Below are 25,244 nucleotides of genomic sequence, written 5' to 3'. Positions count from 1 at the left end.
TCTCTCCAAAAAAAAAAAAAAAAAGAATATGTAAGTTAATAACGTTTTTACTTCAAATTTTACTTTCTCTGCAGTTGCCCTGCCAAATACTGTGACCTCACTTAAACCTCGGACAGAGTATTGTAATGACGCAGCTGGCTCTCCTCTGAGGCCCGCCAGCTCTTCAAAGTCTAAAGCATTAAAGAGGCAGAGCTTACTTCCTCATCAGATCAATCAGATATACGATGAATTATTTCAAATACATCTGAAACTGCAGGTGAGAACTTCATTCTAAAGCGAGAGTTCAGAAATGTTTATGTTCTAAGAAACAAGCATGTATAAGATTTAAATACAAGGCATTTCACTTTAGTGTGCCAGTTAAGGCAAAAGCAGAAAGGAATGCATTCACTTAATAGAAACTACTGGAGGGAAAATGTAATGATTCAGAGAAAAATGGACAGTTGGTGGTGTTATTTTAGGCAGGTGTCGTAGATTTCAGATTTTGTGTTTTGTTTATCCTATCCCATCTCATCCTGTTCATACTTACGGAATAAAACAGAATGTGCTGGTAGAGTAGGATTTTTGAAATAGGTATTTGCTATAGTTTGAATGTTCCCCGCCCCCCAAATTCATGTTCCCAGATTTGGTTCCTTTTGTAGCAGCATTGTAACTTCCCTTCGGGAGGTAATGAGGGTGCATCCCCATGATTAGCTCTTGGTAGCTTTATAGAGAGACCAGAGCAGACACAGACATGGGCAGGCATAGCCGCACCCTCCACACCCTCCGCATGCCGGCCAGAGGCAAGGAGACCTTCACCAATGTGGCCCTTCAAAACCCTGAACTACGATAAATAAATCTCTGTTCTTTTTAAATTACTCTGACTCTGGCATTTCTGTTATTAGCAACACAAGGGACTAAAACCATATTCTAGATTGATTGTCTTTAAATATGGATGTGTGAAGAAGTACTCATGCCAACTCTCATCTCAATTCAGCTCTGAGCATTTATGCCTTTATTTATCTTTGGATTTTTGTTTGTTTCTAAAGGATATAATTTGCATATTTCATAAGCAGTCAGATTAGAGAAGAAAGCAGAACTCTGTGTTTGAGATTGTTCTCCATGGAAACACATTATATACACATGAAATAAACATTTTTAAGTACCAGTATCTCATTTTGTCAAAATAACTCAGATTGTAATTACACACTATCTCAGAAAAAGATTACAGTTGATATATTCATTGGGAGGTAAAGAAGAGGGTTCAGCTGGGCCAGCTGGTGGCGTGGTGGTTAAGGCAGCTGGATCTCACCTGATCAGCTAAACGGTTCAAGTCTCAGACCCGATGGCTTGAAAAACGCACCTGGTACTTGGTGTGTAGTGCGCAAAAATCCTGAAAGGAGAGAGTGGAGGAAAAGGGATTGTAGCAAGACCATTGTCCACAGGGGGCACCTTCTCACTTTCCCTTCCTACCTCTCTCTGGCATAGGTCCTCTGGCAAACTTCAAAGAGAGAGAGAGAGGGAGGGGAGGAGGGAAGGAGGGAGAGAGAGGGAGCTCAACAACTGTAGACATCTTACAGAAGTTTGAGTGTGTAAGGGAGTAGATAAGTAGGTGGAGTCAAGAGAGATCTCCTTTCAGATGGGATGGAAGAGTTTGAAAATATTAGGGGACAAACAGGAGAGTCTCCAGAAGAGGGTTTGAGGCAGTGAGATCCTGAGACTGCGTTTATACTGAGACAGAGGGAGAACTGCGTGTGTGTCTTGAGGGCAGGAGACTGATGTTTCCTTTTCCCATCTTCTGTCTCCCTGCAGTTAGAGACCACTCCGTCCACAGAGAGTCATGCGGGAAGTGTTAGGTTCAGAACTAACAAAGAGTAGAAAAGGTTTGAAGTAGACTCTTTGGAGAATAGGAGAGAGAGCTGACTGCAAACATGTAGAAAGATTCTGGACTGCATTGATAACCCAGTAGAGGATTGAGTTCATAAAGCCACAATGGTGCCACTTTTCAGGGTGTGTGAATTTTCGTCATTGCTGTGTAGCATCAGGGCAGGGCAGGGCAGGTGATGAGTGCATTAACCCAGGCCTGGAGTCTTTCAGTCCAAGGGGATGGAAAACAACAAGAAAAGAGAGTCAAAGTAGAGCATGGAATTGAAGCCCGATGGGGAAGTACTTCCATATCTCTCTACCCATTTTGGTCCCCACATTATCTTGACTCCCCGTGAGGGAATCCTACTATAGCATCACATAATTTCACAGCAAGACAGAATTTATTTTTTAAAGTGAATTTTTTTTTTTTGGAGATATTTTCACTGTAGGGCGCGTGTGCTTGCCAGACAGAGAGAGACATAGAGACAGAAAGCAAGAAATCACCCCCCAGGGGGGACGGTCACGCCGCAATCCCCTCTCCTCCATTCTCCTCTCGGGATCTTGGGCACGCACGCACACGCGCCCGGTGTGAGTTTTAAGACACCGGGTCCGGGACACGAACCGCGGTCGACTACGTGGGAGTCCAGCAACATAGCCATTACGCTAACTGCTGGTTCCCTAAAGTGAGTTTTAATGTAAGGAATTCATATGACATTTCTTTCTTTTTTTTTAGAATTATTTACTTATCATTATTTTACAATTTTGACTAGAGACAGACACACAGAGAGAGGAGAGAGAAATCGAGAGCAAACCATCAGGTCTGGGACTCGAACCACAGTCAGCCATGTGGGAGTTCAGTGCCCTTAACCACCATGTCACCTGCTGGTCCCGAATTTTTTTTTTTAAACTAATTGGTACACAATAGTTGTACATATTTATGGGGTACAATATTAATCTTTCGATGTGTGAATACAGTAATGATCATATCAGTGTCATTAGCATATCTAGGACCTCAAATATTTATTGTTACTTTGCGATGTGAACAAACTCATTTTTTCTAGCTGTCTTGAAGTATACAGTAAATTGCTGTTGATGCTAGTCACCCTGCTGTGCAATAGAAACCTAAAGTTTCTATTAATGATAAAGTCTATTCCTCCCATCTAGCTGGGATTTTTGTATACATTTAGTATCTCACTACTCCCTCTCCCCGTGATAGAACTTCTGTGCATTTGACCTGCTATTATTGTAATCCAGATTCTCTTTGGGGACCCGTGTATTTCTAAAAATCATTTGAACCGCAGTATCAATGAATAAAAATATAGTTAAGGATTATGAATGCATTTTTGTGAATACACTTTTTAAAAGCATTTATTTTACCTGACGTTTTGATACAGTGTGAAACTGCAGCGCAACAGAAATTTGCTGAGGAACTTCAAAAGCGAGAACGTTTTTTAGTTGAAAGAGAACAACTGCTTTTCAGACATGAAAATGCCTTGAGTAAAATTAAAGGTGTTGAAGATGAGGTTCTTACAAGATTTCAGATTATAAAGGAGGTAACGATAGCTTTTGAATTTAGAATAATATTTCTCCTTTTTTTCTTGGATTCACTAGTTATTAATGTTTAGCCACATTAACTTATCTCTCTGTCCCTCTCTCCTCCTCTGCGAGCGCGTGCACACACACACACGCGCGCACACACACGCTTTCTTCTGCACCATTTGAAAGGAGTTGGTAAAAGTCATGACACAGTGTCCCTCAGCACTTCAGCATGCATCTCCAAGGAATAAAGGACATTCTCTGTGCCATTACTGTATCAGGAAAGTTATGCTACTTAAATAATATAACTTAATATGTAGTCTGCTGTCACTCTCCCAACCATTCCCTAAGGTGTCTCACTGTTCTCTGTTTATTTTCTGGTTAAGGACTGGACAGGATGCATGCATTGTATTTGACTGTTATGTCTCTTTGGAATCCAGAGCACTCAACCTCACCATTTTTAGGTTCTGTGAGAATTTCACCTGAAGCGTCCAGACCAGCAGTCTTATAGAGTAGGCCACATTGCGGATAGTTTCCTAACAATAATAAACACTTTTTGGCAAGAGTATTCTATAGATGGTATAACATATGTCTTTACTTCACGTCGTAAGACACACTTCTGTATGCATAGCTTATGTAGAATGAAATTTATACTGTTTGTTGTACATTTCTGTGAGTTCTGAAAAATGCATAGTCTTACAATCACCATCATAAAAAAGCTAAAGAATAATTCCAGCATTCTGTGGGACTAGCAGGTGGTGTGGTGGTTAAAGTGACCACATGGCCGACCATGGTTCTAGTCCTAGACCTGGTGGCTTACATTCTCACTTTCTCTCTCCCTCTCTCTCTCTCTGTTTCTCTCTGGTAAAATTAAATTAAAAAAATAAAGGAATGAATAAATAAAATTAAATAAAATAATTCTTAAAAAAAAATAATTTCAACACTCTGTAAGTGTCCACATGCCTTTTTGTGGTTATTCCTTTCCCTGGTCCTCAGCCTTTGGCAGCTACTGACTTATTTTCTGTCCAGATAGTGCTGTCTTCTCCAGGATGTTGTGTTAAATATCATCATTTTATGATTTTTTCTTTATTTTTGTTTTTTAGCAGTGAGTTTATCCTGTTTGTGGATTTACAAAGCCTCTTGAATTTGTAAGTCTTCTTTTGCAGAAGTTTGCAGTCAATATTTCTTTAAATATTGAGCTTCAGTTGCTTTATTTCTTTCTTTTGGAACTCATATGTTAGTCCTTTTGCTGTTACTACTATGGATTTTCATTCTCCTCTCGGAATTTTGGACACATGTGCACATGCGTCTGGTGTGAGTTTTTAAGCTGCAGAGTTCAGGACTTGAACAGTCAACTATGTGGGAGTCCAGCAATGTAACCATTATGCCATCTGCTGGTCCCAACTACTACAAATTTCCAAGGCTCTGTTCTTTTTTCCCTTATTTTTCTACTATTAATATTTATTTATTTTTAGGGAAATTCTTTTTGCTATAGGGCACATGCACCCGCTGGAGAGACAGAGACAGAAAGAGAAATCACCTCTCCCCCCCCCCCAGGGGGATGGCAATATTGCAGTCCCTTCTCCACGGTCAACTACATGGGAATCCAATGACATAACCATTCCACCATCTGCTGATCCAATTTATTATTATCATTATTATTATTTTATTTTCATTTGCTATAGGGCACATGTGTTCACCAGAAAGAGAGAGAGGGAAAGTGAGAAATCAAGCTTCCAGGACCAGGACCTGAATCACGGTCAGCCATGTGGGAGTTCACCTTAAATACTATGCTATCTGCTGGCCTCGCTACTGTGTCCTTTGGATAAAATCATTTCTGTTGATCTGTTTTTAAGTTCTTGATTTTTTGTTTTTTTTCATCTTTATATACTACTGTGTTTTTCCCCCAGAATTATTTAATTTTATTTATTATTATTTTTAAAATTTGCTGTAGGACTCGTGCGCTCACCAGGGAGAGACAGAGAAAGTGAGAAAACAAACTGCCAGCCTTGAACTCAAACCTTGATTGGCTATGTGGGAGTCCAGTGCCTTAACCATCACACCACCAACTGGTCCCTCTACTAAGTTTCTTTCTTTTTTTTTTTTCTCTTCAAGTTTTGGCCAGAGGGCACATGTGCTCGCCAAATTTTATTTCTTATATTTTATATTAATTTTGCCAGAGGGCATGTGTGTTCACAAGAGACACACACAGAGAAAGAAGGTGAGAAGGCATCCCCTGTAGGGACTGGTCGTCATACGCTCCCCCTCTTCCATCTCTCCCTCCTTTCAGATTTTTAGCCATGCACACGCACACCTGGCATGTTTATCAAGCCACCAGGTCTGGGACTTGAATCACACAGGTGGCCAGATGGCATCCAGTCACCTTAACTGCCATGTTGCGGGCTGGTTCATTTCTTATATATTAAAGTTCCAAAATTTCTAATGGTTCGGTTTAATTTTTCATATCCATTAAGCCCATCTAGTGAGTTTTTATATCTTAAAAGTTCTGACATTTCCAGTTATTTTCACTTTCTTTGTTTAAACAGTTATATTTTCTTCTTTCTTCATGACAAAGTGTATATGCACATACGTGAGAGAGAAAAAGGACAGGGACCCCCTTCCATAAGACCCCCAGTGTCAGATCATGTAGGGACCCCGCCTGCAGTCCTCTAGCCCTTGGGATCCCGGGCACTCATGCACATGCCCGGAGTCTCAGCCAGCTGGGAGGGGATTCAAACCACGGCCCATGTGGAATGTGGGTCTTTGAGCAGCACGTTACTGCCATGCCACAGAACCTGTCCTTTTTCTAAATACTTTTTTCACTTTCCTTGTAAGAATTTCTTGTTTTACATGTATATCCATTTGCATTGCACTTTAAAAATATTTAATTTGGGGACCAGCAGTTAGCGTAATGACTATGTTGCTAGACTCCCATATAGTTGACCGTGGTTCGAGTCCCGGACCCGGTGGCTTAAACTTATGCCAGGTGCGTGTGCGTGCGTGCCCAGGATCCCGAGAGGAGAATGGAGGAGAAGGGATTGTGGTGTGGCCATCCCCTCTGGGGGGTGATTTCTCCCTTTCTATCTCTCTGTCTCTCTGTCTGGTGAGCGCACGCACCCTATAGCAAAAACCTCTCCAAAAATTTATTTTATTTTATTTATTATTATTATTGATAGTATTATTTTCAATTTGGCATAGGGCACTTGTGCTCATCAGAGAGAGAAAGAGGCAGAAAGTGGGAAAGCAAGCTGCCTGGTCTGGGACTTGAACCTCAGTCAGCCATGTGGGAGTCCAGTACCTGGCTCCCATTGCACGTACTTTACCTGATGCAGCACAGTGAGAAGTTCATCTGGGTGCCTCAGGATTGGCATGTGTTAATTGTCTTTTTTACTTGACATTTAGTCACCTTCTTTTAGCTCTTTGTATGTCTGGTGAATATTGGATTATATATGAGACCTTCTTGATATTAATTATATAGATTCTGGGTCCTATTAGAATCTTCTGGAGATGAGTCGATCATACCTGTCTTCCAAACTCTACCTCTCAAAGCAAATATAAACCATGCTCCAACACACATTTTCTCAGCTGTCTCTGGAAGTTTTAACGGCATTTGGCGGGTATCAGTGCCATATTTCAAACTTGGTAAACACTGACGCTCAGTCACGTTACTCTCTGCAGGGTGTAGCTAATTAGGCTCCTGCTAGTGATTATGCATTCTGCTTGTACACAATAGGCTTGTCTTTTTTCAACAACTTTTTTTTTTTTTTTTAATAAAACATTGCTGGGAACCAGCAGTTAGCGTAATGGTTATGTTGCTGGACTCCCACGTAGTCGACCACGGTTCGCGTCCCGGACCCGGTGGCTTAAAACTTACACCGGGCGCATGTGTGTGTGTGTGCCCAAGATCCCGAGAGGAGAGTGAAGGAAAACGGATTGCGGCATGACCATCCCCCCTGTGGGGTGATTTCTCGCTTTCTGTCTCTCTATCTCTGGCTGGCAAGCGCACGCACTCTATAGCAAAAAAACCTCTCCCTCCAAAAAAAAAAAAAAATGGCTAAAGTTTTAAAAATTTAGACTCAACTAATGGGATGTGTTTTTTCCTTTTATTTTCTGAAACATTAAAAATAATTAATTAATTTACATTCATTCCCTAAGCATCGTCACAGCATGCAAAATGTGATTTCCCATCCAGAATACACTGCATAGTGGCTTAATCATGCATGTTATCATCAGTAATTTTCCATTTCTAGTTTGATATGTGTGTGTGTGTGTATATATATATATATATATATATACACACATCTGTATATACATATATTTTCCCCTATTTCTCACCCTCTGCCATTTCCCACCCTCCTCCCACATAATCCCAGGTGTCTAGAGTTGTTTTCCATTCCTTTTTTCTCCCACATTTTATTGATTCACATAATTTCTTAAATAATCTAACTACTTTCAATAGCAAGTTCAGCTGGTATGTACGTATCTGTGAACACATGTCTGCTTTAGGCGTGAAACTCTGAGTAGAATGAATATACAATAAGGTAGCACCTAGCTGATGCTTACTATTCATTAAAAAGATTTTTTTAATATTTTCTTTAATTTCAAGAAAAACAATTTTAGCTTTAATAAATCAAAGAAATGCTAAGGAACTTTGCTTAAAACTTAGTCAGGGAACAGGTCAGGGAACCAGCAGTTAGCATAATGACTATGTTTCTGGACTCCCACGTAGTTGACCACGGTTCGAATCCCAGACCTGGTGGCTTAAACTCACGCCGGGCGCATGTGTCTGCGTGCCCAAGATCCCGAGAGGAGAATGGAGGAGAAGGGATTGCAGTGTGGTTATCCCCTCTGGGGGTGATTTCTCGCTTTCTAGCTCTCTGTCTCTGTCTGTCTGGCAAGTGCACGTGCCCTATAGCAAAAACCTCTCCAATGGGAACCAGCAGTTAACGTAATGGCTATGTCGCTGGACTCCCACATAGTCAACCGCAGTTCGCGTCCCAGACCCAGTGGCTTAAAACTCACGCCGGGCGCGTGTGCGTGAATGCCCAAGATCCCGAGAGGAGAATGGAGGAGAGGGGATGATTTCTCACTTTCTGTCTCTCTGTCTCTGTCTGTCTGGCGAGCACATGCGCTCTATAGCAAAGAACCTCTCCCCAAAAAAAGGACACAGGTTAGGTAGGATTCTGTTCAAATAGTAGGTACATGAACCTATCGACACCTCAAGACAGGATAAAAGTCCTTAAAACCAGAAAACAAAGCCTAGTGTTTTAGTCAAAAGTTATAAAATGCTATTTTACCAGTTTGGTCTCATGTACTTAATCTATCTTCTGTTGTGGTTCGATCTTCCTGATTAAATTCTGGGATATAATATTCGACTCCAGAGTTGTCCCTACGATTAAGTTGACCATTTTCGTAGTTTTTGAACTCTTATTTCTGTGTGTCTGTATTTAATTTTCCTGATATAACACTCCCTTGAGAACTTCTTAGAGACCTGATCTGGTGCTGGTAATTTCTTTCAGATTTTGTTTATCAGAGAATGTTCTTGTCTTTTCTTCCCATATGAAGGATAATCTTGCCGGGTACAGTATTCTTGGTTGAAATTGCTTTTCCCTTAACACTTTGAATATATTTTCCCATTCTTTCCTAGCTCACATTGTTTCTGATGAGAGGTCCGCTGTTAGCCTGACGGCATATCCTTTGTAGGTAACTTGCCGTTTTTCTCTTGCCAGTCTCAGTATCTTGTCTTTGTCTGTGGTTTTGGTCAATCTGGCTATAATGTATCTTGGAGAAGATCTTCTTGAGTTGATTCTATTTGGGGTCCTCTGTATTTCTTGGGACTGGATCTTTGAATGCCTCTCTAGGTTTGGAAAAATTTCATCCAGATTTCATGGAATTGATTATAAATGCCTTTTTGAGTCTCTGGGATACCAGTTATCCTGATGTTTGGATGTTTAATGGTATCTAGTATTTCTCGTATATTATTCTAATTTTTTGGACAATTTTCTCAATCTTCATGGTGGATTTTTCTAGGCCAGCGATTCTATCTTCTACATCTGAGATTTGATTTTCTGTATTATCTAGCCTGCTTTTAATACTTTCAAGGGAGGTTTTGACTTCCTGTATTACAGCCTTCATCTCTAACAGGTCCATTTGATTCTTTTTTCAAGTGTGTATTTCCTCTTTTAGATCTTGCAAGAACTTCCTCACCTCCTGGAACTCATCGGCTTCTTTCTCCTGCCTCTACTGCAGTTCATTGTCTCTCTTCTCTTCCATCTCTGTTAGCTTTGTCATTATGAATATTCTAAATTCTTTATCAGATATTTCCATGAGTTTCATCGTACTGTCTGAGGATGAAGAGAAATTATACTTTTCACTTGGAGGAAAGGCATGTTCTTGCTTTCCCATATTTGTTGTGATCCTGCGGTGATTTCTAGTCATCTGATGGATGGTGCGTTTCTTCCTAATTCTTGAAGTTCAATCTGAGTGTTCAGAGATGTGCAGGAGGATCTAGATGATCTCAGTCTCTCTTCCATTCCATTTTCACTCTGTGCATCGAATTCAGTGGGAATAGACGAATATTCTCACCATAATTGTATTCACATGTTTGGATCCTGTTCACTTGGACCTGTCTAGATACTTAGTGCGTAGAGGCCACTAGAAATGATTCTGGAAGGGGAAGTCTCAGCAGAAAATCTTCATGTTTGGTCAAGGAAAGCAATAGTTCACAGCTCCAGTTCAGTATCCATCTCAGGATGGGCCTGGCCTAGGTTTCACTATTGGGATGTTTAATGGCAATTCAGTTCATGAGTCCTAAGCCAGATGAGGACCACTAATTGTTCAGTACTTTTGTGTTAATTAAATTATTTCTCCATGAGGGGAAAGGCTTGCTATATGCAGAAACGTATTAGTGTATCATGTTATTTGTCCTCACCCTTCCTTTTAGATTCCTATAACTTGAACCTCTTATTAAATCAATTAAGCCCTGAAATATACTATCGTTTCTACCAATATTTTACCTGAACGACACTGTCATGTAATTTTATTTGATTTTGTCTTTTTTTTTTTTTTAGTTGAACATGTTATTTGGAAATTAAAAAAAAATCTTCTGGAGAACGTTGTTTTTTAAAGTTTGGGCCACAATTTTCCTACCTTCTGTGGGCAGTGGTTCCAGGCTCAGCCCAGCCTCCGAAGCCTTTGCAGTGTTGCTTTGGAGTTGTCTTGTTCGTGCTGCCACTTAGGGGTCGTCTGAGACCCAGGAAGCAGTTTCAAGTCTTAGCTCTCAAAGCCTTTGTGGTGCTGTTGTGGCTCTTTGCCAGACATAACCGTTACGCCATACTTGGGGCGTCACTTTAAACCGAGCTCCATTCTCCGAGCCTTTCCTCCCTGCTCTTGGTCCGTCCTGTGCCTGCATCTCTGGGGTGAACCTGGTCTATATGGGTCCATGTGTGCCAGAGTGAGAGGATCCTCTTTCTTCTCCAGTTCCTCCCCACACCCGCTCATGGGGTCCCTCTTCCTGGTTTCTCTGCAGGGGAGACCTGCTTTGTCTCAGAGCTTTAGAGCAAGTTTCTGTTCCACTTCTCCATGACTGAAGCCCACCTGAGGTTAGACTTTGAGAGAAAAGGAAAAACAAACACAGGAAACTTCACACCTTGGGACTTCCTTCTACAATCATTTCCTAATCTGGCTTACTTCTCACAGCCCCAGGTACTTGCTCTTTGTGTCAAGTTGAGGGTTTTTGACTGGAACTGCAGGGAGCTGCTCCTGCCATGCTGAAAAGGGAGCTGACACTGGTTTTAGTCACTTAGATGTGGGAAAATTTGGGCAATGAAAGTATTAACTAGATTTTTTTTTTTTTTTTTTGGGAGAGGTTTTTGCTATAGAGCGCGTGCGCTCACCAGCCAGAGTCAGAGAGACAGAGAGACAGAAAATGAGAAATCACCTCCCAGGGGGAATGGCCACACCGCAGTCCCTTCTCCTCCATTCTCCTCTCGGGATCTTGGGCACACACGCACACGCACCCGGCATGAGTTGTTTTTTTTTTTTTGGAGAGGTTTTCGCAATAGGGCACATGCGCTCACCAGACAGACAGAGAGAGACAGAGAGACAGAAAGCGAGAAATCACCCCCCAGAGGGGGATGGTCATGCTACAATCCCTTCTCCTCCATTCTCCTCTCGGGATCTTGGGCAGGCACGCACACACGCCCGGCGTGAGTTTTAAGCCACTGGGTCCAGGACGCGAACCGTGGTCGACTACGTGGGAGTCCAGCGACATAGCCATTACGCTAAGAGCTGGTTCCCAAAGTATTAACTAGTTTTAAAAATAACCATGTGGGCATCTGGCGCCTCAGCCACCTCCATTTACTGGCCTCCGTTGTTTTCTTATTTCACGATGTCAGATAGAGAATATTTCAGTGCCTTTCCTTGGGTAGAATTTTCTGAGCAGAGGTAGACTTATTGCTACTTAATTTGTGTGATAATATAAAGAGACTTCAAAAAGTTTGTGGAAAAATGGAATTAAAGAACCAGTTTATTTTAATGCAAAAAATTTGAAATTTACTCATAGTTTTATCATAATACCCATTTTCATTAACTTTTTGAAGATCCCTTATATGTTTTAATGTGCATTTCACAAATGCTTTTGATATTTTATTGTTACTTTGGTCCATGATAAAGAAAGCTACTAAGCTACTTGAAGAAACATAGTAACATAGTGATAAAACTACCAAAAAAAAAAAAATGTTTTCACAGGACTAGAAAACAAATGCTTAGATTCTCAGATCTGTTCCTCCTCATCTCAGTCTTGATTCTTTCTCTTTAGAATTGACTGTCTTCCCTTCTTATTGAATATAAAGGTGGGGGTCAGCTGGTGGCCTGGTGGTTAAGGTGCCAAATCCACACGCATGTGGTTTGAGTCCCAGACCTGGTGGCTTGAAAAATACACAGGACGTATGTGTCTGCATGCCTAAAATCCCAAGAGGAAAATGGAGAAGAGATTGTGGCAGCCCTCTGGGGGATGATTTCTCACTGTCCCCATCTCTACGTCTCTTTGGCAAGCGCACACATGCACCCCATAGCAAAAAAATCTAAAATTAAAAGAAAGTATGAAGACAACTGCTTTATTTTATCAGTAATTGTATTTTTATGATTACTTAGGAGGAGGAAATTGTTCCTTGATTTCTTACAGAAACTTGCTTGTTTTAATACTTATGAGAATAGAACGTGAAGGAAATTATGTCTCATTTAAAACTTAAAATATGCTATTTCATTTAAATGTAATTAGAGGGGAAGTTGATTTAATCATTTATAAAACCGATTAAGGAGAGTTGGAGACTCAGAGAAATTTTATTATATTTTTAACATTTTTTGAGATATAAAACTGGCTAAAAAGTTTGAGCTGTTGGGCCGGCTCCATGGGCTAATAGCTGAGGGAGTTAGATTCCACATGGCTGACTGTGCTGTCTGAACCCCAGCCCTGGCAGCCTGAGAACACGCTGGGCCCATGTGCATGCACGTCCCAGATTCTCAGAGGACCGAGAAATGGACAGAAGGGATCGTGGCCTTGACTTGACAAACCCCATGGGGGTATGTGTGCTCTCTCTCTCTCTCTCTTTTTTCCTGGTGAGTACATGTGCTCTTTGGTAAAAATAAAATATTAGATACTATATGAAAATAAGAAATTAGCTTGTTCTATCTATAGAATATTTCTCATACTCCTCAAGAGGAATGTGCACCTTACATTTTAATATATAAATCTATTCATATAAAGCTATGAATAGCTTATTAGTATCAGAAAAGATCAGAAATCCTTTTTTATTTAATTATTTTCTTTTAGTTATTTATTTAATTTTATTTTTTATTACCATTCTTCAGCCTGACCAGAGAGAGAGAGGGAGAGTGAGAAAGCCAGCCACCGTGTCTGGAGCTTGAACTGTGGTAGCCAGTGGGAGTCTGGCACCTCAGCCACCACACCATTTACTGGCCCTCATTGTTTTCTTATTTCATGATGTCAAATAGAAAATATTTCAGTCAGTTTTGTTGGGTAGAGTTTTCTGAGCAGAAGTAGACTTATGGCTACTTAATTTGTATGGTAATGAGAGACTTCAAAAAGTTTGTGGAAAAATGGAATTACGGTACCAGTTTCTTTTAGTTCAAAAAGTTTGAAATTTATTCATAGTTTTTTTGGAGAGATTTTTGTTATAGGGTGTATGCGCTTGCCACAAAGATAGAGACAGAGAGATAGAAAGCGAGAAATCACCCCCTGGGGAGATGGCCACACCACAATCCCTTCTCCTCTCGGGATCTTGGGCACGCACCCACACGCACCCGGTGTGAGTTTAAGCTGCTGGGTCCGAGACTTGAACTGTGGTTGGCTACATGGGAGTTCAGCAACATAACCATTACGCTAACTGCTGGTCCCAAGATTGATTCATAGTTTAATCATAATCATTAGTTTTTCATGAACTTTTTGAAGAGCCCTTATGTGTTTTATATGCATTTCACAAATGCTTTTGATGTTTTATTATTACTTTGGTCGATAATACTATTTTCATAAATTAAGTGCTACATTAATTACCTATGCTTAAATAAACTAATTAAAGTTTTTGTGATTGGAGAAATTGTAATTTGTAATTAATTTATGTTCTGTAGCATTAGTAATAACTCCTTACACAATTTTGAGATCAGATATTTTTTCATTCCAAGCAACATGATGCGGAAGTTGAACACTTAACTGAAGTTCTTAAGGAAAAGAATAAAGAGAGCAAGAGACTGAAGTCCTCTTTTGATTCATTGAAAGAACTGAATGATAACTTAAAAAAACAGGTAAGATGTATTTTAATATATATTAGATTATAAGGCATCCTTAGATGTATATGTAATGTGTTTTAGATTGGTCTTAGAACATATTTCAGCTAGAGACAATATTGATTGAATTTATATACTGGCTTTATAAAATACAAATAAAATGTTCTTAAACTCTTCATTCCTTCTCTTCATTTGTTCTAGCACCCAACTGAGGTATTTGGCAATTTGAAACATCTTAAAACAAAAGAACATTATTACAGTAGATTAAAAGCAAGAAAATGAAGTTTCAGGGGACCAGCAATTGGTTTAATGGCTATGTCGCTGGACTCCCATGTAGTCGACCATGGTTCGAGTCCTGGGCCCGGTGGCTTAAACTCATGCCGGACATATGTGCGTGCATGCCCAAGATCCCAAGAGAAGAATGGAGGAGAAGGGATTGTGGCATGGCCATCCCCCTGGAGGGTGATTTCTTGCTTTCTGTCTCTCTGTCACTCTCTGTCTTTCTGGTAAGCGCACACACCCTATAGCCCTATTTATTTCTTTCCAAAAGAAAGAAAAGAAAACGAAGGTTCAGTTGTGATGGTGCAGGCAGTAGAGATGCTGTTTGCGTCATGCCAAAGACCTTGCAGGAAGGCTCCAGGTTCGTGTCCTGGGTCCACCTCAACATACCAGCTACACCTATGGGTGTGTCTGTGATCCTGGCTGGCTCCAAGACTTGGGGAGGACTGCGTCATGAAGATCTTGTCTAGAATGTTCCTCTCTCTTTCTCTCTCCAAACAAATGACTTCAAAACAAAAAGACATGCGAAAGAAATGAACCTGAAGATCTGAGAGCTAATGACAGTTTAGGCACTACTTTCTGACTTTAATATTGTTGTACCTGCTCTTACTTGCTACTGCTTATTTAACATTTATTTACTTTCTGAGAATCTACCCTGTGCTGTGCACCCCTAAACTCAAGCCCTTCCGTGGTGAGAGTCTGCTCATTACAGACTGGCATCCCCTTGCCGTGTGATTACTCATGTCGGGGCTGTGGTTAGGTCTATCCCTTACAGTGAAGCTTTCTAACAAATATTTTGGGGGAATTATGTCTTTTTTCCCCTCCCTCTGCCAGTTTTAGAAAGATATGGAAGTAGAGGACTATATTAAAGAACGACAGAATGATCATGTGTATGTTTGACTGTGTGGGGAGGAGTAGATGGGCAGAAATTGGAGTAAACCCCACCACTTTGAAACTCAGAGCATGGGGCTGGGAAGCTTTATGGATTCCGAAATGTAGCTGAGCTCAGATTCTTAGGTAATTTGCCCCCTAGAATTCGTAGCCAGCTGTCTGTCCCCAGTTCTGTTCCTCCTTTTGACTCCCGTTGTTTCCACTTGTTACCTCCCTACTCTTTGGCAGAGATACTTAGGGGCCTTGTTTCTCACTCGATCTAATTCCCTGGCTTCCCTGATCTCATTTATTACCCCCTGCAGATGGACCGCGACCTTGCCTGACTGTCTAGACGCCTGTGTTATCTCTGAAGAGACAGCTCCCCCATGACCTCAATCCGGCAGCCTCTGCCTCTCAGTAGTTGCTAGTTGCTAGCGTAGGTGTATCGTTGCCTGTGTCTCTAAGGTTCCTAGAATCCTTAATAATTTTGCATGGGATTCCATGAACATGTGGTGATTAACTAGGCAGGTTATTAATTATTGGGCCTGTCAATAATTAGATTTATGAGCTGGTGTATCCTAACTGAAAGACCTTGGGAGAAATGCTCTGTCACCGAGGGCAGAAGGCTTATTTATAGCTACTGTGCGTAGAGTAGATCAGAGGTCTTCAAGTTTTATATAACAACCAAGTAGTAAATATTTTGGGCTTGAGGGCCATGTGGTCTCTGTTTCAGGGACTCCACTTTGCTGTCAGTGCAAAAGTAGCCACAGACAATGAGGAAATGCGCGAGTATGGCTGTGTTACAAGATGACTGTATTCTCATAAAAACAAGCAGTGAGCAGATTTGGCCTGCTTGTGGCAAGATGAGTGGCACGTAGTTTAAATTACAGGATTAAAGGGTATATTATTTCTGTGACTGACTTACATATGAATTCTGGATAGTGCTGTATATGAGTTTGCTTTTATAATAATTTTAAAGTATTTCTCATTTAAAAAAAACCAACAGTGTATTTACTTATTTCTTGATCGAAAGAGAGAGGCAGCACCCCCCAGCAGGGTCCTGATGCCATGATCCACCAGCAGCCTGAGCCAGCCCTGGATCATGAGCACATGTGTGCCTGCCATGTTGAAGAAGGTTCTGGAAACAAACCCCGAACCTTCCTGTGTGGGCCAGCCTCACAGCACATGCCATTTTCACTGTACTGCCTTCTGGCCACACGTATTCCCATGAAGTACTGTCACGGAGAGGACAAGGATTAATGTTCCAGACCCATCGGGACCGTGTCAGAGAACACCTCAGTATCACAGTTGAAAGGAGCCATGCTGCACCTTAGGAGCAGGTGTGCTGGAGGTGGATGGAACCCTCCTCAAACCAAAGCAGGCCTTCGCTGGTCTCAGTTCCTGATCAGAGTAAGGTGCTCACTTGTTTTAAATATGAAGCAGAGGAAGAGCTCATGCTTGTCTGGGGGAGAAGACACTTTTCAGTGTCTGCTATGTAATACCTTTATTCAATACAAAATTAATAACGGCATCAAAAGACAGGACCATGTGACCAAATATGAAGGAAGAGAAACCATAGAATGTCAGATATTACAGATAACAGGCAGTGGCTGTAGAATAATGAATCATATGTTCAAGAAGGTAAAAAGAAAAGACAGAACTTTATTCAAAAATTGGAATCTAAAAAAGGAATTGAATTGATGGTCCGAAACTGAAAAAGCATTCAGTTTAAGAATGCCAGTGAATGGATTTAACAACATACAAGACATAGAGGAAGAAAGGGTCTGTGAGCTGGAAGGTAGTGTCATAAAAAAGCCTCCAGTTTGAAGCATCGAATGAAGGAAGAATGGAATATCCAGGAAAGAGACTTGTGGAACATAATTGAGAAGTTTCACTTACAGGAGTTCCAGAAAGAGAGGATAGATAAAATAGGGCAAAAGTCAACTAACTGAAGAAATAAATGCCAAGAATTTCCCAAAACTGGTGAGATATGTCTGCCTACATATTCAAGAAACTGACTGATGAAGATATGTCTGCCTACATATTCAAGAGACTGACTGATGGTGATAAAGAATGAGGGAAACTATACACAACCACCCTATCTTTTTCTTTTAAATTTTCTGGAGGACATACATGCTCACCAGAGAGAGAAGAAAGGTAAGAAGCACCCCCATGGGCAAAGGCCATGCCGCAGTCCCCTCTCCCCATTTCTTCTTGTCAGGACTTTAGGCACACACAGACATGTGCCCAGTGTGAGACTCAAACCACACAGTCGGCCATGTGGATCCAGCCGCCTTAACCACGATGTCACTGACGGCCCCCCCATACCATTTTAAGATTGCCGAATACTTTAGATAAAGAGAAAATCTTAGAAATAGTCAGTGGGGAAAAAATATGATACCTTACTTTCAGTGAATAAATAATAAGACTGATGCCTGGCTTTTAGAAAGAGAGAATTTTGGGGGCCTGCAGGTGGCATGGTGGTTAAAGACGTTGGATTCCCACATGGCTAACAGCAGTTCAAGTTTTGGACCTGGCAGTTGCTTTCTTACTTTCATTCTCTGTCTTTCTCTGATCAAACTAATAATGATAATAAATAAAATTAAATAAAATAATTTTTTAAAAAGGAGGGAGTTTTCATATACCTTAAATACAGAATAGAAAAAGAGGAAACCTCCTTCACTTGTTATATGAAGCCAAGACAACCTTGGAACTAACCCTTGACATTACAAGAAAACAAAAAGTACAGACCGTTCTTTCTCAGGTATACAGGATCAGAAATTTTTAAATAGCAAACTAAATCCATTAATACATAAGATAATACAACTAAGTGGGATTTAGTCTAGTAAAACATGAGTGGTTTAACATTGGAAAATTAATGCATTATCTAATAAAAGAAAATTTGTGACAATTTCTATTGATATGAAATTCGGTAATACTTAATAAGTAGTAATAGAAGATAACTTTCTAGAATATTTTATTTATCATTACTGTTGTTTTTTAATTATTTTAATTATCCACTTTATTTTTAATTTATTATTATTTTTCAGTTTCACTAGAGAGACACAGAGAGAGAAAGGAAAAGTGAGAAAGCAAGCTACCAGGTCTGGGACTTTTTACCATGGTCAGCTACATGGGAGTCCACTGCTGTTAACCACCATGCCACCTGCCGGCCCCCATTATTGTTTTTTTTTTTTTTTTTAATTTTTGGCTACCAGCAGATAGGATAATGGTTATGTCACTGGGCTACCACATAGTTAACCATGGTTCAAGTCCTAGACCTGGTGGCTTAAAACTCACAATGGGTGCATGTACATGTGTGCCCAAAATCCCAAGAGGAGAATGGAGGAGGTGGGATTGCAGTGTGGCCATTACCCCTTCGGGTTGATTTCTCACTTTACGTCTCTTTATCTCTTTCTGTCTCTCTGGCAAGCATACACCCTCTATAGCCAAAAAAAAAAAAAAAAAACCCTTTAAAAAAAGTTTTGTTTTGCTATAGAGCACATGCACTCACCAGAGAGAGACACACAGAGAGAGAAAGTGGGAAGGCAAGCTGCTAGATCTGGGACTCAAACTGCAGTTGGCCATGTGGGAGTCCAGCACATTGACCACAATGCCACCTGTGATCTAGAAGGTAACTTCTTAATTCTGGTCAAGTACATACCTATAAAAGAAAATTCAACAAGAAAAGTCATTCTTTTTTCTTTTCCTTTTTTTTTTTAAAGAGAGATGTTTTTGTTATAGGGCGCATACTCTCACTGGAGACGCCGAGAGACAGAAAGCAAGAAATTAACCCCTCCAGGAAGGATGACCACACCATAATTCCTTATCCTCGATTTTCCTCTCAGAATTTCGGGCATATACAAACATGTGCTTGACATGAGTTTTAAGCTACCAGGTCCAGGACTTGAACCACAATCAACTATGTGAGAGTCCAGCGACATAACCATTACACCATCTACTTGGTCCCTTTTTCTTTTTTAAAATTTGTTTGGGGGACCAGCAGTTAATGTAATGGCTATGTTGCTGGACTCCCATGTAGTTGACCATGGTTCGCGTCCCGGACCCGGTGGCTTAAAACTCAAACCGGGTGCGTGTGCATGTGTGCCCAAGATCCCGAGAGGAGAATGGAAGAGAAGGGATTATGGCATGACCATCCCCCCCGGGGAGTGATTTCTCACTTTCTGTCTCTCTGGCAAGCGCACGTGACCTATAGTAAAAACCTCTCCAAAAAAATTTTTGTTTGGGACCAGCAGATGGTATAATAGTTATGTCGTTGGACTCGTCTCTGCTGGGTGGTGATTTCTCACATTCTTTCTCTCTGTTTCTCTGATGAGTGCACATGCCGTATAGCAAAAATATCCCTGTAAAAAAAAATGTTATAGGGCGTGTGTGCTCACTGGAGAGAGAAAGAGAGACTGAAAGTAAGAAAACACTTCCCAGGAGGATGACCTTTCCACGATTCCTTCTCCATTCTCCTCTTGGAATTTTGGGCACACATGCACCCATGCCCAGCATGTTTTTCAAGCCACTAGGTGGAATTCAAACTATGCTTTTGGCCATGTGGGATCCAGTAGCTTTAACCACCATGCCACGAGGTGGCTCATACACAAATCATTTCTAACGTTAAGTTATTGAAGGCTTTTACTTCTGAGGTCAAAACAAAATAAAGCTTCTTGCTGTCACCACTTCTTTTGGACATCGTAAAGAAAGTGTTAGTCAGTGCAACAAGGATAAAAAAGTTCGGAGAGGAAGAAATGATTCTCAGATGGCATCATTATATACCTACGTAAATAAGTATCCAAAAGACTCTCCAGACGAACTCTTAGAATTAATAAGCAAATTTGGTGGTATTTCTGGATGTAAGTTCAGTATGTAAAAATCAAGCTTATTTCTACACACCAACAGCAATAGCAAATGCTCTCTATTGAAAGTACCATAGGTAACATCAAAAGTCATTGACGACTGAGGAATAAATCTGAAGAAAGATGGACAAGACATTCATAGTGAAAGCTACAGGACATTATGAAAATAAAGACAGTGGATTCAGTGATATGCCATGTTCATAGATGGGGAAACTCAGTATTATAAAGATGTCAGTTTTTCCCATTGTGTGTGTGTGTGTGCGTGTGTGTGTGTGCGTGTGTGTGTGTGTGTGTGTGTGTTTTAGGGGAAAGTGATGATTTTAGCTGTGATCTATTTTTATTTTTTAATTCTTTCAATCAACGAAAGAGAGCCAGTGTGAGGACATGGGGGGAAAGGGGGAGAGAGAGAGAGACCTCCTTGACACGGTTTTATCATGCCACGTTCTACCCTCTCCAGCGCTCCAGCTCCTCAGGATCCTGGGCATGTATGCATGCACCCTGTATGTTTTCAAGCCAGCCTGGGGATCCAAACTAGTCTTTCGTGTAGCTTCCAGTGCTGTAGTTCAGTTTGCTACTGACTGCATCATCAGGCTGCAAATAGATGCTGCAATCTATTTTCATCGCAATTGCTCCTACCTGTGTTTTGTTACATTCCTTAGTTATATAGACCAGGTAAGAGAGTAGACTGAGAAATCCCTAGTATGAAACCAATTTAGGACTCATTGAAATACCTAACTTTTTCTTCTTTTAGTTAAATGAAGTAAGTGAAGAAAATAGAAAAATGGAGATTCAGGCTAAAAGAGTTCAAGCTCGTTTAGATAATTTACAGGTATGGTGCCTCCTCATCTCTTAAGACACTGCTGAATTTTTAAGTGACAACCTTCAGGTTTACTTTTAATACAGTTGTTCTTTAATTCATGTATATGTACTGTTGCAGAGGAAATATGAGTTTATGACAATACAGAGACTGAAAGGAAATTCTCATGCAGCTCATGAAATGAAAAGTTTAAAACAAGAAAAAGTACCTGTTTCAAAAACTTACAAGGTATGATACATTTGAAAGTACCTCCATTGAAAAGCTGAGGAAATTGCTCTTTTCTTCAGCCTTGTTTTTAAGCAGTATTCTTTTTGATAATGAAAGCGTTCCATAATAATTCTTTTACAGAGAGATTTTTTTTTGCAAAGTAATGTTTTTCAAACATTACTTTTATTTACAAAAGCAGTAATATTTTATCAGTGTTTCTGATATAATAGCACTGACAAATCACAGGAACTTAAGGTTAATAATGGTTTTATTATTCAGTGTGTCTCCAGACTCTGCAGGTATTCAGTATTTTTCTGTCAAGACCGCAGCTTATCCCCGAGTGGGCTTCATGTATATTTTTTTTCCTTGAGAATTTTCTCAACTTGAGGTATAAATCTGTGCATGGTGCACAGATGCTAAAGTATAAAGTTTGATTAGTTTTGACAAATGCAGGTTGACCATCCTTAATCTGAAAATCTCTTATTTGAAGTGCGCCAGCACTGACACTTTTTGAGCACTGACATGATGCTGCAGATGGAATATTTTATACCTGACTTAGTGATGGGTTTGCATCAAACACTGCAACATGAAAACATTGTGTAAAATCAAAAGGTATATCTGAAACAAAAATGAATTTTGTGTTTAGACTTGGGTCCCCCTGCCAAGATTATGTATATGCATATATTACAAAATCTGCAAAAATCTGAAATCTGAAATACTTCTGGCCCCTGGTATTTTGGATAAGGCATATTCAGCCTGTGCTTGCACTCATTCACCTCTAACTAAATGGAGAGCACCCCCATCAGCCTACAAGGTTCTGTGCCTTTTCCTGGTTAGTCTCCCCTGCTACCAGCAGTTGTTGGGCTGATTTCTGTCATCACGAATTAGGCTTCCCTATTTTGGAACTTCAGTCAGTGACGTATAGCGTGCACTCATTTGTGTGAGGCTTCTTTTTCTCAGCGTAACGTTGGGTCAGTCAGTCGTTCCTTTACAGTACATAGTGATATTTCATGGTTTCCTTGATCTGTTCTTCTGTTGATAGATACCTGGGCTCTTTCTGCTTTCTGTCTGTTATGAATAAAGCTGCTATGAAATTCATATACAAGGTTTTTATAGACACACATTTTCATTCATCTTGGGTTTATACCACAACTAGAATTTCCAAGTCCATGTAGATGTATGTTTTTAAGAAAATGCTGTTTTAGGGCCAGCAGGTAGCATGGTGATTAAGGCACTGGACTCCCACATGGTTGACTTCAGTTCAAGTCTTGGACCTGGTGACTTGAGGGTCACACCTGGGGTGTGTGTGTGTGTGTGTGTGTGTGTGTGTGTGTGTGTGTATGCCCAGAATCCCAGGATTAGAAGTGATTGTAGTATGGCTGTCCCTCCTGGGGGATAATTTCTCGCTTTCATGCTCACTGTCTTTCTCTGGCAAGTGCACATACCCTATTGAAAAAACTTGAAAAGAAAAGAAAAGAAAAAAGAAACTACTCTTTTCCAAGGTGGTTGTAGTGCCATTTTATGCTATTAGCAATACACGAAGTATTGGCTACTCCACAACCTTGCTAACATTTGGGTTTTTAGTGGTTCTTATTTTGACCCTTCCAGCGGTAGGTAGTGGTATCACATTGCAATGCTTTCTCACTGTGAGCTTTAATCATTGTGAGAAATTTCTTGTCCTTTCTGTAAAGCACATCAAAAAGTAGAGATTTTTGTACCCAGATGCTGAAGATAATTGAAGTTTTTATCTAAAGCAGTTAATCTGTAGTTGAAAGAAATTGAGGCTATTAAAAATGACTCTTGTTCAGAGTAATGTGTGGTAACTCTGCTGTTTATCATTTTGTCTTCAGTTATTTGGCTCTGTTTTTGTGGTTGATGTCTACTTAGGTAGCCTTTTCAATTAATTTATTTTTCAGTTTGCTATAGGTACATGTGCTCATATACCCTATAGAAAGAAGAAAAGTGAGAAGTCACCCCCGTAGAGGGGTAGCCATGCTGCTGCTCCATTCTCCTCTTGGGGTTTTGGGCACACGCACATCTGGCAGGATTTTCTTTTTCTTTTTCTTTTGGATCTGGGACTCAAACCACACAGTTGGCCATGTGGGGTCCAGCCACCTTTACCTCCATGCCACCTGCTGGCGCACTGTTACCTTGTTATTAATTTCCTCTTATACTTTTCTGTCTTTGCCGATTTTTAAAAAGCTAATTAAATGTAGAATAGTTCCTTCCCTAAGATAGATATGTGAAAAATATTAAATCGGCCAAAAGTGCATTTTAAGATAAATCTAAAAATCAGTCCAGTTAAATTTATAAATTTGTGAGAGTTCTTATTATTTTTCCTCTCATTTTGATAGGCTCCCAGAGAACAAGATTTCCAGGAAAAAAAATTCATTTTATGGTTTTAGAATGTTATACTGTAAGGACAAAATAACTCTTGTAGGGAGAAGGGAATACAAGCTTCCATAATGGAAATCTTTTAACTTTGGGAATCTTTAAGTTCATTAGAATCTCTTAATTATGTTGGTACATGCTTTTATGCTAAGGCTAATTTTCCTTTATACTGTATCAAACTTGAGTAAAGAACTATTATGAAAATTATTTTAATAATAAAGTATAGTACTTTAAGTTTTCTTATCATGATGAGTTTTCTTGCCTTTGCTCAGCCAGCATTTAATATATTTTTAATATTTTAGTGAAGTGCTGTAGGTAAATTATTTGATAATCAGTTATCAAATTTAGGCCTTGCCTTGAAGTCTTAGGAGATTATAAACTAAAATAAATGCTTGATTTAATCTTCGAATATAGGCTCCTTTTAACGGACAAGTTTATGAGCTCTTAACTATCTTCATGGAATGGATTTCAGATCATCACCTTAGCAAAGTGAGACATGAAGAATATGGAATAGATGGTGAAAAACCACTGAACAAATCTGCTTCTCAGAGAAGTGATATTCAGGAGAAATGTGTAAAGGTTTGTGTGTTTTATTTTATTTTATTTTATTTTATTTTATTTTAAGCATGTAATTCTAGTAGACAGAGATTAAAAAAGTAAAAGCCAGGCCAGCCAGGTGGCACGGTGTTAAGGTGGTGGGATCCCACATGGCTGGCTGCCTGGTTCGAGGCCTGGACCTGGTGGCTTGAAAAACAGGCATGTGTGCATGCGTGCCCCAAATCCCAAGAAGAAAATGGAGGAGAGGGACTGTGGCATGGTCAGTACCAGCAGTGCTTTCTTACCTCACACCTCCAGCCTCTTCCCCCTTGAGTGCACACACCGTAAAAACTAATGATAAAAAAATATGTAATTTAAAAAAGGAAAAGCCTATGCTATATTTGACAAGAAAAAAATAGAATAAAAGTGGATTATATCAAAATCAGTTCTGGGGGCCAGCAGGTAGTGTGGTGGTTGGGGCGCTGGACTCCTACATGGCCAGCTGGGATTTGAGTTCTGGACTTGGCAGCTTGCTTCCTCACTTTCTCGCTTGTTTCTCTTTGGTGAACAGACATGTACTATAGCAAATTAAAATAATAATAATAGGGACCAGGAGGTGGCGTGGTGGTTAAGGTGCTGGACATTCCCACATGGCCAAACACGGTTCAAATCCTGGACCTGGTGGTTTGCTTTCTCACTTTCTCTCTGTCTGTCTGTCTGTCTGTCTGTCTATCTCTCTTTGGTCAAAATTAAAATAAATGGATGAATAAATAAAATTAAATAAATAATTCTTTAAAATAATAATAATAATAAAATTAAATAATTCTTTAAATAATCAGTTCTAAAGGATTCATTTCAGACTTAATTGAAATTAATTCATAGGTACATTTTTCTTAATATGCTGGAAATGTATACTTTTAAAAGTAAAGACTAGATATTAAAAACATACTCCAAGAAAAGAAAAAAATTATTTTTAAATAAAAACATACTCCATGGGATCAGCAGTTGGCATGGTGGTTAAGGCGCTAGACACTCCCACATGGCTGACCACAGTTCAAGTTCCGGACCTGGTGGCTTGCTTTCTCACTTTCCCCCCT

General features: G+C 40.0%; 1 protein-coding gene across 2 annotated transcripts in view; it reads left to right on the top strand.

The window, feature by feature from the left end:
• Positions 1-25,244, top strand: part of CCDC138 (coiled-coil domain containing 138) — a gene marked incomplete at its 5' end in the record, with an annotated part of 92,560 nt that overhangs the window by 15,482 nt on the left and 51,834 nt on the right. For both annotated transcript variants that reach the window (XM_027772916.1, XM_014588988.1), the window contains 6 exon segments: positions 75-256; positions 3,237-3,395; positions 14,080-14,199; positions 20,947-21,024; positions 21,133-21,240; positions 24,025-24,189. In XM_027772916.1, the coding sequence (XP_027628717.1) occupies positions 75-256; positions 3,237-3,395; positions 14,080-14,199; positions 20,947-21,024; positions 21,133-21,240; positions 24,025-24,189 (812 nt within the window).

Source organism: Tupaia chinensis, unplaced genomic scaffold, assembly GCF_000334495.1.
Source record: "Tupaia chinensis unplaced genomic scaffold, TupChi_1.0 Scaffold000041_1, whole genome shotgun sequence".
In the NCBI taxonomy this organism is placed as follows: Eukaryota; Metazoa; Chordata; class Mammalia; order Scandentia; family Tupaiidae; genus Tupaia; species Tupaia belangeri.
The sequence above is the reverse complement of the archived record's forward strand: the minus strand, read 5'-3'. Positions and strand labels throughout refer to the sequence as shown.